The 18,242-nt window shown below is 39.0% G+C and overlaps 1 protein-coding gene across 5 annotated transcripts in view; it reads right to left on the reverse strand.

Moving 5' to 3' along the window:
- Window positions 1-3,057: 3,057 nt before the first annotated feature.
- Window positions 3,058-18,242, reverse strand: part of TTC7B (tetratricopeptide repeat domain 7B) — a 115,456-nt gene continuing 100,271 nt past the window's right edge. For all 5 annotated transcript variants that reach the window (XM_041472019.1, XM_041472021.1, XM_041472020.1 and 2 more), the window contains one exon: window positions 3,058-4,055. In XM_041472019.1, the coding sequence (XP_041327953.1) occupies window positions 3,834-4,055 (222 nt within the window). In that variant the 3' untranslated portion in view covers window positions 3,058-3,833. The remainder of the gene's footprint in view (window positions 4,056-18,242) is intronic.

The raw sequence follows: 18,242 nt of genomic DNA on the forward strand, positions 1-18,242 counted from the left end.
ATGACAGCCACCCAGGACAAAAGCTGAACATTCTTTGTCTTTCCTGTTGTCCACGAGTAGAATCCTTACCACCTAGTCTGTGTGATAATGTGGATGCATGTGGAAGTGTAACACAGTCCAGCACAGCCTATCAGTGAGATCAGCAAAGGTAGCTTGGAAGTGATGAGGTTAAATAGATGAAATGCCGGAGAAGTGTACTTGCTCAAAGCATATTTTAGCATATAGGCTTTTAAACTTGATGCTAGAGGAGAGAAGGTATGATTGTGAGAAAAATATTGTTACAACTCACAACTGAACAAACAAAGAATTAGCAAGGTAAATCTGGAACTCCAATATATCCAAGTTTCTGCTATCATTCCACAGTAAAACCGTCTACTCAGGAAAAAACAGATTTTCAAAGAAAATTAAAGCAATTTAAAAAATAGCTTTGATGTTTAAAATGCATATAATTAATGACAAAAGTTTTCCAAGATAGAATTGGATTAGTTCTGCTTGGATTGTTTCTCTTGTTCCTGTGATTCTCTATCAATCATGAAAGCAAAAGTAGAAATGAAATAAATTGCGGAGTAAAAATGGTTATCTGCACCAAAATTAGAGGTGAACTTTTACCAATTACTTGAATGATAAATTTTCTTATTGCAGGCACTGCAGAGTGAGACCTTTCATCAAGTGCAACAGAGATTGCTGCTACACTTTAGCATATGCTTAGTAAACCAAATGTTAATAATTTTGAGTAGCACAAGCACACTGCAGAATAAGGGGAGTCTCCTCTGCAACCCACTATTCTCATCTTTAAGACTGGAATTTCAGAGAAGTGTAATGCCTGAAAGGCTGGAGATCTCAGGCTTGTGCAACTTGTCCCTACATTGATACAAGTGCTCCACAATGCACTTTAATAACCATTTTCTTTTACTTGGCTCCCACCCAAAGGTTAGTAAAACCTTGAGACAAGGGAGTGAGGGGTTGGCGTGGTTTTCAGCCCCTGACTTACCTCACTGATCATTTGAACAGCTCTTATTCCTACCACAGGCTGGGGGAGCAAGAGCACACAGCTCCATGTGTGTCCACATGGAGATTTTGCCAGCCACAAAGTCCAGGAGCAGCCCTCATGAGGACGACACCAACCCACAGGCACGGAGGGAACACTTCCCCAGGACTGGCTGTGCACATGGGCATTGTTTCCTTCACTCCAGTGACTGAAAAGCTGTGGTGGTCTGAGAGCAGATTGCAAAAGGCAGATCTCTCTGTATAGCAGCTAAAACAGATACAAAAATATCTTGGCCTTCTTACACAATTTTAAAAAAAAGAATGCAGCTGTAAAACCTAGGAACTTGTTGTTTTAACTTGAAAACTATGTTTAACAAGCAATGCTGTTTAATTCATATGCTGCAAGGATTTCCACTTCTGCCTGAAAATTCCTAAATGTACAGCCTTACAGAGATAATCCATTTTTAAAAATAGGTAGTTGAGGCTATTCCCAAGAGGTAGAAGCTTGTGGATTTACAGTGAAACTGATTCCAGTGCAAGAAAAAAGAAACAGATATTCAGGTTCACTTGATATGCACAACACCAGTGACATGTTCTCCACTAATATAAGACATGACACAATTAGATTGCTAACCCTTCCACATTGGGATTTTATCAAAAGAGGCCAGGACTTGAAATGGAATGAGAAGAATTTAAACTGAATTCTGTTACAGAATTCTCCTATTTTCTACCTTTGTCTGAAGCTCTGTTGAAAAAGATCACCTTCCTCAGATCTAGGTGCAAATTGCCTTAATAGAAAAGCTTTGATATTATAGTAAAAGGTGAGTCAATTTTGTGAAGGAGCACGCCTGTGAAAGGTATCACAAGTTAACTAATGGAATTAGGACAGGAAAAGTGCTCAGGAGGAACTGAATTAAACAAATAAAGGTTTTGAATTATTTTTTGGTATCATGTAATGGGTGCCAAAAGACAGCAGGGCCAGAACACAAATTCTGAACTGGGATTAGAAAAGAGAACAGTTGGCAAATAGAAGAGAGAAAAAGAAAGCCAAGGACAGTAGGAAGGAAAAATGCCAAACAGGGACTTTAAATGGGGAAACAAAACTGATGTTTTTCGCAGTGAGCAAGATGACACAATTTCTACTGCCTTTAAAATAGATTTGAAAACACTACCTATTACAGGGCTTTGGTCCACTTTACAGAGAACATATGCTCCAAATACCAAGCAGATACAATTTCAAAGTAGCCTCAGCCTAACAGGCATTTGAAATGCCAGGGGAAAACTGAAGAGCTCCCCAGGTTTAAGTCTTCTGCCATTTGAAGATGCTCACTGAGAACCCACATTGCCACAGCAAGGATCCTCCATGTGTTTGAAGCGCGTAAGCTCTGGTGAGGGACAAAGAACAACATTTGCTGTTATTTTCCTGAATCATCTGCTATCCTGTGCTAAGCACTTTAAAACCTCTTCTTATGACAAATCAGCCAAGTATAAAGGAGCACCCAGACTAATGGGGAACCTGGAATTCTTCCCAGGCTCCAAATGTGCCCGATGCAGCAAATGAGCGGACACTGCTACCCCAGCTCACGCACCCTGAATAGTCACGGCAACAATGACTCTTCTCCACACATCCCAGAGAATCTCTGGCAAGTATCTGTCTACTAAACCAGCCAACTTTTCTTTCAAGTGGCACAAAGGGCAGGAGATGTTGAGAAAGAACTATGAAGACAGTAAAAAACCCCAAAGAATATTGTATAAATATTTAACACGCTTTTCCCAAGCACTACCAAGGTGTATGTAAATGTCCATGTATTATGTAAAGGCAGTGTAATCTGGCTTCATCAAGAGCTGGAGTGGAAGAAATAAAAAAGGAGTTGTGAAGACTTAAGGAAACCTGAAATCTAAGATAACGGTACCACTGGCAAAGAGTATAGCAGCTTATTTTCTCTAGACTGGCCTGAGAATATTAAATTTTGGTGTTGTCCATCTTCAAGGCCAGCCAGCCATCTCATACAAATGTGTTCACTTCTATTGTGATTTTCCCCAAGATTCTTAACTGGGACACAGGAAAGGTTCCATTTAAAAATCATTTTATTATTAACATAATCTTCCCATTTAGCCAAGTCTGGGTTCATGTATAAGGAATGTCGGTAAATATTCCATTTGAGGCTTCTTTTTACATATTTCCATTGATAAATAAACTCTGAATTCACATAAAAAAGTTAAACTTAAATAACTAATATATTTTTTGTAACAGGCATACATTGGTAAAATATAAATATTCTTGTACTCAGCCTTTGCTCTAGATAACAGTTAGCCACACATCACAGTTATTAACAACTAAAAACAAGAACTCAACTGATTTTCTGGCCTGGACTAAAACAGAGATGGAAACAGAAAATTCACATTTTGACTTTGGGCCAAAAGAGGTTGAGAGGCAGGAAGAGAACAGTTTTATTAACAGCCTTTTTAAAAATAGTCTGTTCTGCCACTGAATCTTAACTTATACTACAATTGGTAGTTGATTCCATTATAATTTTATGTAACACTCAAGTTTCACTAACAAAATATGGCACATCATCCATGAACAATATAACGATGTTTTAAAACTACCAGGGCAAAACTGCAGGCAATATGAGTGATTTGGCTCTGGCTCACCACTCTGTCCTCTCAGTCTGACATCAACAGATGGTGGCACCTCCCTGCTTTGGCCACTTTCCCACAAAAGAGTGGAGTTTGTTACCTGTAGCTCTGAAGTTTCTCAAACTAACCAGTTACCAGGCAGTCTCACACAGTGGGTTTGCTCACCCAGAAGTCAAGACCAAAAACCAGTTGATTGAGATGCCCTCTCACAGGACTCTGGGGATGATGGTGAAAGGGACCACGGGGCTGCTGGCTTCGAGCTCCAGTGCCGTCAGGAAGCATTCGGTCGCAGCGTCGTCATTGCCTTGAGCCTGCAGCACCTCTCCCAGGCTGTTCCAGACCTCGTGGGCTGTGGAGTTCACCTGGACAGCATCTCTGAGAATCTTCTCTGCCAAGCTATAGCGCCCAAGCTGATGAAGTATCAGAGCCTGCAAGAAAACAAAGGGAAAATGGCTGAGAATGGCCAGCAGGGCTTTCCTGAAGCTCAAACAAGGTCACTGCAGTGAAATAAGGGTAGGCAGCTCTTGGGCTCAAAGTGTTAGACTACGTAATTTTTATTTATTTTTTAAATTTAAGAAAAGAAATTACGTGATGCAGGACTGGAGCAAGCTACTCCACACCAACAAAGTCAAGTGGCTTTGGACAGGAAACAAAGACTGAAGAACAAAAACTCCACCTATTTGCCAAGAAGCAGGAAGTACCTGGGCTTTTGTGCAAGCTCCTGTTATCCGAAGTCTAAGGTGTGTGCCCTGAAGTTTTCACACCCTCCCTGTGCATCTTAGCACCCAGCTCATGGCCTTTAACACCTGAGACCATACACAGCACCAGCAGCACTAGAGGATGGCTGTAACAAGACTCAGTTCAGCTCAACAGGCAACAACCACGGGGCTTGATTTAATCTGTGGAACAGGAACAGGGACTGATATTGCCCCAGTAATGCACAAAGGACCAGCAGGCACAGAACTTCCTCATGAGCATACTTGTTACAGATCCTCTACCTTTCTCTGTGAGATGGGATCCAATTCCACACTACAAGATCCAGAGCACATCCAAACCCACTAGGATATGGGCTGAATGAGGCCATGGAAATCTCCATCCCTCACATTCAGCTATGTTACTGTGCCAGAGAAGTCATGGAATGACCCAGTAAGAGAGCTTTACTTTGGGATTATTATAATCCTAACAATATTACGGATTTTTACATTGTGATTCTGTATTGCAAAACACATATGGACCACAGATCTTTGTTTTGCAGAGGTGTCCCAATTACATGCTCACAGAGGCCCTGTGCCTTCTGCCCTCCCAGCCCCTACTCCTTGGACCACAATTTCTTTTATCTCTCTGTACATCTGTCCCTCAAATCCTTATTAACCTAAGTACTGCTGATTAGAAAGTACTGACATTCTATGCAGCCCCTGAATTATCCACCATACATTTCTGGAATTGTGCCCACCTGGCTGACTTTCAGCTTGGGAAGACTGTTAACTCCATCCTACAGAACAACTGAGCACACCCTGCTCTGCAGAACATAAAGAGTGCTGTACAGTATTGGCAAGTGAATAAATAAAAGCAATGCAGGCTAATTTCTATCAGCCTGCAGATGTTCTCACACAAAGGTGCCAGAGGGCTTTTCTGGGTTTGGACTTTTTCTGAGCTGTCAATTGAGTCAGCATTTTCAGAGCAAGTGAACAGTACTTCCAATACAAAAACTGGATAACTCTCAGGGTCAGTGTTTTTTTCCCCTGCAGTGAAGTGATTATCAGTGACTGGGAGGTATCAGATGTGAAACTACAAAAAAAATGAAGTAAGATGGAATACACAAAGCTCGTGTCACTGCAATGCACCTAACCTTAATAAAATTTACATGTTCTTATTTTTCAAGATAAGAGTCTCTGTTTTCATAAGCTTTGCTTTTTGGGGGTGCAGATATGAATATTTTATACCTATTAAACATGTGAATTATTTGAATATTGCTAGTACTTTTTTTCTTAAATATGCCAAACCATTTTCCCAGCTTGCTAAGGATACAAGCTGTTCTTTTCAAAACCAAAGAAAACCCAAATTTTGCAGATATAAGCCTGTTCATAGGAAGAGTCACATATTACATCACATTTGCCCTATTCTGTGTGGCAAAAAGGATAGCTGAGATTTTCCAGGTGATAGAACTAGAGCAAATACTGTCAGTTTGTCTGCTTTTATACTTTCCTAAGAATACAAGCATTAGTGTTGAAATTAGCATTTAGCAGTAGTGAAGGAACCACTCTTGCATGGGCAATGAAGTTGCATCCTGTCCCCTCATGTTTTGGGGACACAGCTTTCTCGAGGGAGTGCCTCCTGAAAGTCAGTCTTTCACAGGTGTCTCAGCCTGGGATGGTATGAAGAGTCCTGCCTCAGGTGGTAGCCCTGGGACAACAAGCTTTGCTTCTAAAGAACAAATAGAAAATTAGACTTGCTTCATGCAGAGCATTGAAAGGATAGTGACATTTGATCACTGTAGCTATGGGCTGAACTCAAATAAGTGATCTAGAGAAAAAACACAAAACACTCTCTGATTCATGAACTCTCTCAGCATGATGGTCAGATGTCAAGCACTGTAAGTGTCCAGTTTGTAAATTCCCTTCCTGGATGACTTCATTAAAATGCTGAGGCACAGAACATTTCAGATTGTTTGCAGTCCTTGCCTGACTGTGCTCTATTAAGCATTACACACCACAGGCAGAAGGAGCAGGCATGTCTATCACACAGCAATATCCTTTGGTGACCTCACACCAACACTCATCCAAGAAAACCAACTTCAGTTTACCAGCTGTCAGCATACAACTGCTTTCTGCATTAACTCTTCAGGAAAAAACCTAAACCACTAAAACCAACAACAACAAAACCCACCCAACTAACCCCCTTCCCAAACCAAAACTCCTCTAAGATTTTCCAGAAATTATCAAATTTATATTATTATTTAAATTATCCCAGTCCTTCACTGCACATATTCCTCTGCTTTCTAACTGGAAACAAAATCTCAAAGCTACCAGTTTTGGCCTTTACCTATTTAGCAGCAGACGTACAGACAACATTTATTTGCAGAATTATGTTAAGTCTTTTGCTTTATGGCTGGAAATGGGCTGAAAAACACATCAGCTCTGCAGAAACACAGAAGGGTACTTAAGTGGCATATGGTTCACACCTTAAGACCTGGCATGTTACCTTAAAACCTAAGCAGAATGCCTGTTCTGTATATCCTCTCTATTAATCTTTAAAAAGATAAAATATGAGAGGGATTCTGGAACTTGAATCAATTAGAAAAATTGCTATATAATAATTTGTGCAAATAAGAAGATCCATTCAACAAAATATAAGAAAACCAGGAAGTTCCTAAGGCAACCTATTTGTTCTTTGTACATTTTAGAATGCTACAGTACTTGACAGAGGTGTTTAAGACAACTGTTGGCATCTGCAGGAGAAAGCAGGATCTTTCCTGCTATTGCATCTCTTTCACAAAAACAATGAAAGAACAATAAATGTCTGATGTTTGCTTCTAACAGTTATAAAAGCCTCTAATGTCTGCAGATCTCTTCATTTTGCAGCTCAGTACAAATGTTGTTTATTACTTTACTCCGTGTTTGGTTTGCTGAGAATTTGGGGGTTCCTTTGAGGCTGATTTTTTTTCCTGTCAAATTACTGATCTCCCCTAAGTGTGTTAAGGCTTTCACTTTCTCTCTGGTTAGGATGTCTGTATGTTGTAGACTTTCTAGGCAAACCTTATTTTTCTTTTAGCCAGTTTACATTGTAGGGGTGGATTTCGTAACTCAAAAAACTCCAAGAGAGAGCTCTAATGAGAAATGGCACAGGCAGAAAGTAAAGAGAATCTCTGAAGAAACAAAGAGACTTTTTTATGCCATCATCACAACCAATGAAACCAGTGCTTCATGACTCCAGTGCGCTGATATTTATACCAGTCACTTTGAATAATCAACAGTACTCAAAGATCTGTGGAGTTCAGATGCTCTCTGCTCAAGGAAAGGTCAATAGCCCTTTAGAGTGCCCAGCCAGAGCTGGGAATAAAAGGGATTTAGCAATCCTGAGAGCCTCCAAGAGCTCTCCAAAGGAGCTTTCTAAAACAGCAACACTGTGAAACATTGTGTGCTGCCCCGACAGGCAGATACTGCTGTCACCACAGACAGGTTCTACACAAACTTCACATCCTAACAGAACAAAACCCTCTAGGAATTAATCAAAACTGGGAGGAAAGGGCTTCCAACTTTTGCCACAGGTTATTTTCAAGATCTTGCCAATTCTTTCCTCACCCAATCTGGAGTCACAAAGTCTCCCTCTTGTTGGGCAATGATTTTACATGTCTTTCCTCCCTCAGCCATTCCATTTACACTTCATTTTACATTGCCCCACATACAAAACTGCTATTCTTTGCTTATTTCACCCAAACATCTCTTCAAGGACTGTTTTTTACAATGCTCAGTCAAACAAAGCCATTTGTTCATTAGACAAATGCAAGCATCTTTTAAAAGGAAAACATTCAGATTAATTTAGATTTCTAAATGGAGCATTACAGTCTTGAAATAAAATTTCCAGTTAGAAAATGCACTATTTTTTATTAATAAAATATCATGACTCAGAACCTGAACAACATCATGTAATAAGCAATTGCATAAAGCCATAATTGCTTAAATAAGCATGCAGTGTAGTCTTCACTACAAAGGTATCTTTTTTCCGCAGAAGGGCTTTCTCTCTTTGCAAATTAACGTGTCATAATGATTAACCAAACAGTCAATGCAAAATACATATCTAGACAAATAAACATAGGACTAAAATTCTGTAAATAACTAATTTTTCATTTTGAAAAACAGCTATTAAAAGAATTATTAACACAAGCCATTTACAGCAATCTACAAAGGTCACTTTTTTATTTGCTTCTAGGCAAATGAGAAGCTAACGTTAATTTTTTTTCCATGGAACTAACATTGAAAAAATTACAGTCATAGTTATTGCCCATCATATGTCTCATCAACCCAGAGCTTTATCATAAAATGTTAAACTATATTTGCATTAACTGGAACAAGAAAAGGGTAGAAAGGTAACACTACAAAGATCACTGTGGTTTCCTCAGTGTAATCAAAAATTTTGTCTCAAGAGAGCAGGAGATTTCCTTAAGGTTTAACTGTCTGACTACTTCTCCACTGTGCCTGAAAATAAACAGCTCTCAGCCTCAACAGAAGCACCACTTGAGATTTTTACCTTTATTCACTTGATATGAAGAGCAATCTTTTCATTTTCTCTGAGAAAAATATAGACTGGAAGTGGGAGATGATCTCAAATGCAAAGAATTTATTTAGAAGTGAGAAAAAGGGGAACTGTAACTTTTTGCAGTCTTGGCTTTTTCAGGGAGGCAGAGAAGAAACCTGGGAAATGGGAGAAATGGACAGAACAAGAAATGTGGCTGATTTAACACACAAAAAAGTGCCGGAGATTCTCACCATGTTTAAGAAACAGAGTCTGCTGACCTACAGAAGTCTCATCTAAGGAGATTTGAGCAGTACCAGATATAATATTCATATTAATGTATTCCTGGCAGGTAAGGTACACGACTTGTTTGATAAAAAGCTTCCTATACTTGTATGACACAAATTTTATTTAACTAAAAAATAGCTCTCAGAGCTAAAAGTTTGCCTTGCAAAAACAACAGCTATAAGAAAACATTATAAGCATATGAAAATAAAAAATGGACTGGTTTTGCTTTTAATGATAAGAGCAGGGAGACAGAGGAACAATGGCCAGTTTCGCTGACGACTTGCTGAAGCCCAGTAAGCTAACAGCTGATAATGTACAAGCAGACGAGCTATTCAGATGTGGAAAACAATTATTTTAAAAAGCTACAAAAGATTTAAAGAACTCACTACATCCAATTTCACAATGGTTTTCCCCAGTTCAGGATCTTACTGTTTTAAAGTGGGTCCCAGCCTAAGAGACAATCAACTTTAAGTTGTGATACCAGGAGGACATGCCAGAAACATCCCCTTCCTAGCTAAAAACTTAAAAATCAGGGATTATGACCATAAATAGTTACAAAACTTGATGTACAATGTATGCATTGCAAATCCATATGCAGTGTAAATTTAGCATCAAAAAACTGCCCCTTGTTACATGCTGCTTTTTCAGCCTATTTTGCAAGTGTTAAGGTGGCTGCTATTTTTAAACAAATCTATCAAACTTGAAGGTTTACCAGAGACTTGACAGTGTTATGCTATAATAATGAAACAGAAGTGTTAGTGAGGCAAAATGAGAAGGATTCATCATGATACATGGAAAAATAAGAAAAATTCTACAGCTGATTCTACTGCTTTCCAACCTCTGTGATAAAAATACGCATTTTAAATGTGGTCTATAATCAATATTTTACACTTACATAGAGTGAAACAGAACATTATTTATATACTGTGCTCTCCTATTTTCATTTTAGCTGATGACTTTGTGCTGAAACATGTCCATCTAGTCAAAGTATGACTTTGCATAAGAAATCATTTATAAACTCCTTTCAAAGGCACATGCATGTTGAGTCATTGCGCATAATTATTTTCTGCAAGTGCGAAAAGATTGTGACACAGTACATCAGTTAGAAATAAACCATTCCATCAGAAAAATGATGAATAAACATAGTTCTGTATCTTCAGACACAGGTTGCATTTTAATGCAGAGATTTTGAAGGGTGACCACATTATAAGGTTTAAAACCAACTGGATTGACCACACTACACTTACTTTACAAGTAAAGGTGATAATAAATGCGTATTTTTTTTAAATCAGAAAAGAAACTGCAACATGTATATAACTTGTTTTCCAAAATGCAGAATTAAAACTACTCATTTTCTCTAACAAGGTAATTCTTTTGAAAAATAAAAAGCAAATTTCTTCAAATATGATCATAGATAAAACTTCCTAGCAGCTCAGTATGGATTTTCTTTTTTAAATGAGAACAACCAGCTAACAATACTACATTTGATCACACACTAAACAGTTGATGAACAAACCTGTGCCTTGAGCCAACCCTGTTGCTCAGAGCCTATCCCAGACCATCACGTGTGCCTCATGTCCCTCTCTGCCCGTCCCCTCCCTCCATGGCCAGCCCACCCTCTGTGTGCTCTGTGGCCCCATGGAGCCCCAGGTTGTTATTTCTCTGCCCTTCCCCCAGTGCTAACATATCCTCTAAGGTATCCAATTGCTTCCCCTGCTGCAAAACACTTGTTGCTAGGAGAAAACCTACTGCTTGGCAACAGATTTTTAAAACAACAACTTTGGCTTTGTTACTCACTGAACTTCGCATCACCAGCATGAAATAACAAACCCGTGTGGTCGGGAGTGCATCGCTGTACTTATAACTCCCTTGGAAATGACTGACCCCTTCCCACAAGGATGTGCTTGCCTTTTAGTTCCCTACTGCTCACAGCCCAGAATGCAGAAAGGTTCAAAATTGAAGGTTGTTTTTAAAAATTGCTGATTGTAGTCTTCCACTGAGAGGGAAGCCCTTGGAGGACTTATTTTCCTATTAAGACAACATATTCCTGCAATAATCTGGTGTAATTTTGATTTACACCTTATGTGAATGTCCTATCAGCTTTCAAAAAATAGCATGACTACCAGGCTACATTTCAGGAACTAATTTGACTATAGCAAGCACACTGGAAACAATAAAATACCTTATGATAAAATGAAGCAGCTAGAGACTCCAGAGCTTATTTAACTTTTTATCTCCATCTGAAAATTGCATTGAGGGTCTTATTTTATCCGCTGTGGCTACCAATATAGTAACCCCACAATGGTTGTCCCTTCAGAAATCAGGTGGTTACAGCTGTGGCAAGTACTGCATCACCACTGGCATCAGGGAATAATTAACCATAGCCTTAGCCCTCAGATTATGGCCAGTCCTAAACTTGGAGCACTTGTCATCTGGTGCAAACATTTTACATTTTGTCCCAGGTGTGACACCATGAGGTGACACTGAAGTGTACGTAGGTCTATGGATCACCTCCCTCCATTTGGCACCACTGCATCTTCCCTTCCCCCGCCCCCAGCACTGAAGCCACATCATTGTCTTCTCACCTTTCCCACAAACCAGAAATGAGGATTTCCCAGATGTACCAAATACATACACCTGTGATGCAAATGGGTGCAGGGGATCACAGCTTCACACAGCGCTGTTTATGAAATGGGCCCATAGTCATTTCTGTAATTTGGTATGTTCTTTTGTCTTCATACCCTCACCTCCTCCCCTATGTAGACAGCTCATAGATATCAACACATTCCAGTGCATTCCCTACAGAAATCCTCCCACTTTATCAGTCTCATCTGTAGCTGGATTTCAACACTGTCTGGGTTCAAAGCAAGGCCAAGTTTACCACCGGATCACTGTGCTCCATACAGAGACTCCAAAGCACTGTTTGTTATTGATGTCATTATTTTTCCAGTATCGAGTCAAAGGGTCAGAAATATAGCAAACTGGATTTCTGTTATTCCAAACCTAGGAGTTACATAGACATTTCAATGTCCAAAAGGGGAAAAAAAAAAAACCCCAAATCCTTAAAAAATTATACAAGTGCCAAACAGGATAAACAGACCAAGTTTTTTGAAGTGAGGAGCCTCAAAGTCAGCCCACTGACTCAATATTCAATTATTTGAGCAAAAGCTGGATTTTTCACAAGAACTGAGGATACCAGGAGTTCAGGGTCCTTACTCCACTGCCTAAAACTAGGTTTCAGTTTAGAACACCTGAAGGTTCCTAGTTTTGAAAGCTTGTGCTCCATGCAAAATTATTATCATGTCAAGAAATTAATGTTTTTCTGTCCATCAGTAAATTACAGATAGAATTAAAGAATAAATTACTAGAAATAGCAAGCAGTGACTTTTTAAGAAGCTGTTTTTCATTAATGACAGTTCTATACAACCACATTGAACACACTGCCTTGTATGTGGCTTCTGGAAATAGTAATTAGAAAAACTGATCAAATGTTTTAATGAAGAAATCAACCTGAAGTCAGGGGAATAGTTTGTGTATCAAAGGAAAACCAGAGTTGCAGATCAAGTATTAAGTCTCTGTGAGTAAAATTTATAATTAATAGAACTGTCAGAGTCCAAATCAGGCTTTGGAGATCTTTAGCTAGATTGCCACTGTACTGAAAGCCAGCACTTGTAGTCCATGCTTGTACACTCAGTACTGAGTATTGACTCAGTACTACAGAAACTAGCACTTACAAAAGTCTGAACTTTTGAGACTATGGAAAAGCAATCAGAAGTGAATGATACTCTTCTGAAGTACCTTTTTGCATTTATGCATGTGCATTTCTATCAAATATTCTGAAAAATGCTGTATTAAATATTCAAAGTCAGAACTGCAGTATTAGATAAAAGATGACCAATCTTTTCATTACTAAAATAAAACAGAAATTCATAGATTAAAGAACATCATTCACTTTTTTATTCCTTTTCCCCTTAGCCAAAGAGACTTCTGCATATAAAAATATGTACATACATATGTTATAACTATGACTAATGTCACTGTTTCAAAAGTGTTATGACACCACAGCAGCACTTACTACACTGGCACTGCAGTAACCCCTAAGAAAAAGAGGTTAATTTTAATACAGCATTACTATATATTTATTTCTATAGCATCCCCAAGAAACAGACCACTTGCTCCCCCACAAAGCAGATGTGAACTGCCATCTGCTGCCTGGGCTCAGCACACTCTGCAAGGGCCATGCTCATGGCAGTGTGCACAACCCTCCCGGCAGGACAGGGAACGCGCCCCCTCTCTCCCCGGGCTCTGAGAGGCAAGGCAGGAGCTGTAGGTAGCTGTTAACCTGCCAGTCTGCCAGGACAGCTGCCAGCAGATTCTTCTTTAAGGGACAGCTATTTTCAGTGTGAAAGGAGGGCCCACACCCTCCCATCTGTGCACCATCAGGCACAGGTCAGAAGAGCCAGAGCCTAACTATTGGCTAAGAAAGGGCTTCTAGCACTTCCAGAAAAATAAAACAAACACTTCCCTATATATTGACTTACCCTGCACAAAATTGGAAGAAGTTGAACATACTGAAAATTCTACAGAAAAAAGCTTCTGATAACTAAAGAGAGAAGCCCAAAAAGCAGGGCAAACATATTACTATATGGAAGCAAACATATTACTAGAACTAAAGCATCACCTAAGTTTTATAATTAAATTCCATATAAGCCTATCACATTTTCTCTCAATTTTTTTTTTGTTGTTTTTGTGGGGGTTTTTGTGGATTAATTGTTAATTTTTTATCTAAAACTTGCAAAACTAAGGTATTTTCCATTTAATCAACATCAGATCAGAAGAGTCCTCTTAGGTCACTCAATTCTATTCCCTGTTGTTACGGACAACTTTATAACAAGACTTCTTGCTCCACAGTGTTTAGCCTGTAAGTGCTAGGAATTCTCTTCACATCATCTTCTGAAATTTTTGGTCAGCTAGTTTGTTTTCATTTGCTCCAGTGCCAACGCCACTTAGCCTTATTTTGATTATGCATATTCCTCTCATGTTTACAAGGATCATACATTATTATTAAAGTTTCCTACTCCTCCCAGAGAACGCTGCAGAGATTTCCAGTGCCACGCTGCCATGCAGTCACCTTGGCACTGACCAAGCCACACGCTGGGTTTGCCCTGCAGCCACATTACTCAGGATTACAAGAGAATCACAGCCCCAGCCTGGGAGGAACCAAAGGAAACCTCTGCCTGAGTGCACACTGAGGCTTCACTTGCCCTGTTGACCAGCCCCAGCAGGTTTCACTGGGCATGACAGCCTCTGTTCTGGGTACATAAAGCAACCATTGGAGCACAAAGAGCACCATTCCACAAGGGAAGGAGAATCTCTAGGTTTACAAAACCAAAGGTGAGACTACACTCTTGACATGACGATGATGATGCTGATAATGGGAACAAGATGATGTCTCATGTTGTGGCTGGCCAACTCATGCACAAGTGAGATGCAGCTCTGATCAAGTACTACCCCAGCTCTTTGTCCTCCCCAGTCATTTCCATACCCAATCTTGCTCTTGCATTTCTGAAAATTATTTTATTTCTTTCACTGAAGGGTCTCCAAGTCTCACTTTTAATCAAATTTTGCCTTTGTCATGCAACTCTTCTCACTGAGTGCAGGTACTGCATGAACTATTCTAAAATTTTCTGTTAACAAATCCAGTAATATTCAGTGAAGGCTCAGTTATTTCATCAACTAGTTTTTCCAGAATTCTGGTCAATTCCTCCATACTCTTCCACCAGCAAATACTTGCCAACATTTCCATAGTTTCATTTCAACTGATAATTTTACCTTTGCCATCCATGATGAATATCACATTCCTGTTGAAGATTGAGGCAAAATATGACTTGCAGTTATGGACTTTTTGTAAGTGGATATCCATCACTGTACTGATTGACACTGCATGCTAAATCATATTCCGTGGTTGGTTTATGGCTCTTGAAATACGTTTTTCAGACTGTATAATAAATTAGTGCACAAGGTTGGAATCTGCAGAGAAAATGTAATTCCAAATGCAGTTTCTTCCTCAGTCCTCTCCTTTGGTTTACTATTCTCAGCTGACAGGCAGCTGGAATAAACTGGAGCCCTGCTTCCCCGAGTGTAAGAGCTTTGTCCATTTGAGTCACTTTTCTAGTTCACTGGAGCAGAGTTGGCAGGAAGAACAAGAATGACAGAAAAGGCACTCTCCCACAAAGCTAGGATTTGATCAGAGTAAGCAAACTGGGAAGTTAATGCTCTCTGAGTAAAGAGCTGAAATGCAGAGTAGCAGCTTCCACTTTTCAAGGAAGGGATTTTCATGGCATAAGAACTACAGCATGGGTTTGGTGGGGAAGGTGGGAATTCCAGAACTTAAGTAAGCTGCTGAGTCTGAGGTGAGATACGAACATTTCCTACCAGCTATTGTGTTGAACATCCATGGATTTATCTTCACAAAAATATTCAGATACAAATCCTATATGAAATAAAATGTAATCCACGTGGCAGAAAGACCACACCTACTAATAACACATCCCTAAATCAAAGCTTAGGCTTTGATTCTGCAGCAAATGAGGTGAGTTTGGATGGCCAAGCTAAAGCTACCTCATTTGTTTTCCAGAGATCACCAGCTGCTCATACTATCAGATCATAATTTTAAGGGAAATTAAGTTTGACATGTCAATTACTTTAATAGATCTGACAGCATTTCATACTGTTTTCTACTTTATATCAGAATCAGTTATTTCTGGCAACTGTAACCTACCAACTTGTGGCTAGGCATTCAGTTAACATAACAAAGCATCATCACAGACTGCCTTTGTGCTATAGCATTTCATAGCCCTCTGCTAAATCTTTGGGTCCATGACCCTCACAATGCCATCTGTTCCAACGCTAGTGTGGCTATCACTTTTTCAAATGGTCATAAATTAAAACCAGACAGAATCCTAAAGAAGCTATTGTCAGCTGTCAGGACAAACTGTAACAAGGACCATGGAAAAATGGAAATTGAAATGACTCTGCAGCTGATAGAGGCTCACCTGCTTATCTTTTGAACATTTGTAAACACATGACAATATCAGCCTTAATTTGTTACTTGCACCCATTTAGAAAATAAGGTTGATTTGGTTTGGTTTTTTTTTTTTTTTTTATGAGAGGATGTACTTTTAAAACTGTGTTTTTATTTTAAAACACCTATTTTAAGGCAGCAAAACCCACTTACCATCAGGGACATTTTAATTCAGAAGCCAGGGCAAAATCCATTCTTTTCATAGGTCAGATCACTTCTGATAAATGACAAGTATTCTTAGATGGCAAGCATTCTTCCAAAGTGCTACCTAACACCACCTCTGTCCATGTAGATTTAGAGCTTTGAAACCATTTTCACACTGCATATTGTACAGAAGAAATGTTGAATCCACGTGGTTTTATTGTTATTTCTATAGCCCTCTACAGATAAGGTCTTTATATCACACATAATTCACTACTTCATCTAAACATATTATGCAATGCAGGAATACAGCTAACTAAACTAATGTAGCACAATACATTATGTTATGTTCTGGAATAATTTTAAACCATCAGCTTTTAACAGCACTGACTGCAGTGAAGTCTGGTTTGGGTTTCTAATGACTGTGTCTTACTTCGCTGCAGCAGAGAATTTACAAAGGCTCACTCTTGTGTGTTTGCTGATACCTAATAAAAATCTGAAATAATGAAAAAGTCTTGGTAGTCTTTCTTCCTGCCTCTATTTTCGTAATATTTGCCCAAGCCTTTTTATTGGTTTTTTTCATCATTCCCTCTTCTATCCAGATGAAACAAAAGTGTTAAAGAATGATACTATATGCCTGATTTCCAAAGGATATTGATCTTAAGTAGTAAGTTCAATGTGTGAGATGTAAACAGTGTATTAGTAGTGGCTGAGGAAGACTGAACACACTGAGTTGCAACAAATCATTTCACCAGCATCACTAATTAAAGACTAATTAATTAGAACCCAGAAAAAAACTGGAATTTGCATGTTAATTTCAGATACATCCATAAATTCACTTACAAAGTTTAGTTCCTGGAACAACAGGAAAGCATTTTAAAACTTTGGGATTTTTCATCAAAATATTTCGAAAAAAAAATAGAAAGAATCAACTATCTGCATCCTAATGGGCCTACTAAAGCTCAAGTGGGTTTTGGGTAGTGTCTTTCTTTGCAGGGCTTAGCTTTCTTTTAACAGTGTGAACAATGTACATGTTTTCATATTTCTGCCAAGTAAGTGTTTTGCTAATGAATTGCTTTGCTTTGTTCAGCTGAGCAGTACTAAAAGACTGAAGATTTCTACCAGGTCAAATGCTTTATGTATAGATATGCGGCTCTTGAATATGAGCACTCCATTTTAACTCAGTGTTTTTCTAACATTTCTTTTTCCTTCAATTCTATATCAGCTCTTAAGAAAGAAAAGCTGTTCCTAAAATCAACTTCAAATCTAATTTAAGGGCTATTTCTTGAAAGCCAGCTTCCTTGAAGCATCACACCAGCATCTACCACAACACAGGATTTCTCAGGCTAGTGTGAAAAAGCCACACTTTTGTGTATAACCTACATATCAGAGATTAGCAGAAAGAAGCTGTAATGCAGTGTGATGCAGAAAGTTTTCTCAATTTCCCAAGACTCCAATAAGTGCATCTGAGTACAAAACTACATTCAACCTCAACATCTGGGCAGTAGTATATACTTACAACCACTGTGACACACTTCAAGGTATCAAGCAGCCCTCTTTGTTTACCTCCCACTGATCACATAACAGGAGCACAGTTATGGTTTGCCATTTCTTACCCAACTGATCTTCCCCAGAGGGCATTATCCCTCTTCAGGGAAAAGCTGGCCTGAGAAGTCTTACTCAAAACATAACTTACTCAAAATAACAGAGAAAACTGACTCTGGTTACACACAAATAAACATTCCAGAGTTACATCTGTGCTCACCAATTCAAGTTAGGGACTATAATAGTCTTCAATTTCTCCAAGGACATAAAACAAGACTTAATTATTTTTTGTTCAAACCCAGGTATGATTCTCATTTGTAGGAAG

This window comes from Pyrgilauda ruficollis, unplaced genomic scaffold, assembly GCF_017590135.1.
Source record: "Pyrgilauda ruficollis isolate IOZ18807 unplaced genomic scaffold, ASM1759013v1 scaffold28, whole genome shotgun sequence".
Taxonomy (NCBI): Eukaryota; Metazoa; Chordata; class Aves; order Passeriformes; family Passeridae; genus Pyrgilauda; species Pyrgilauda ruficollis.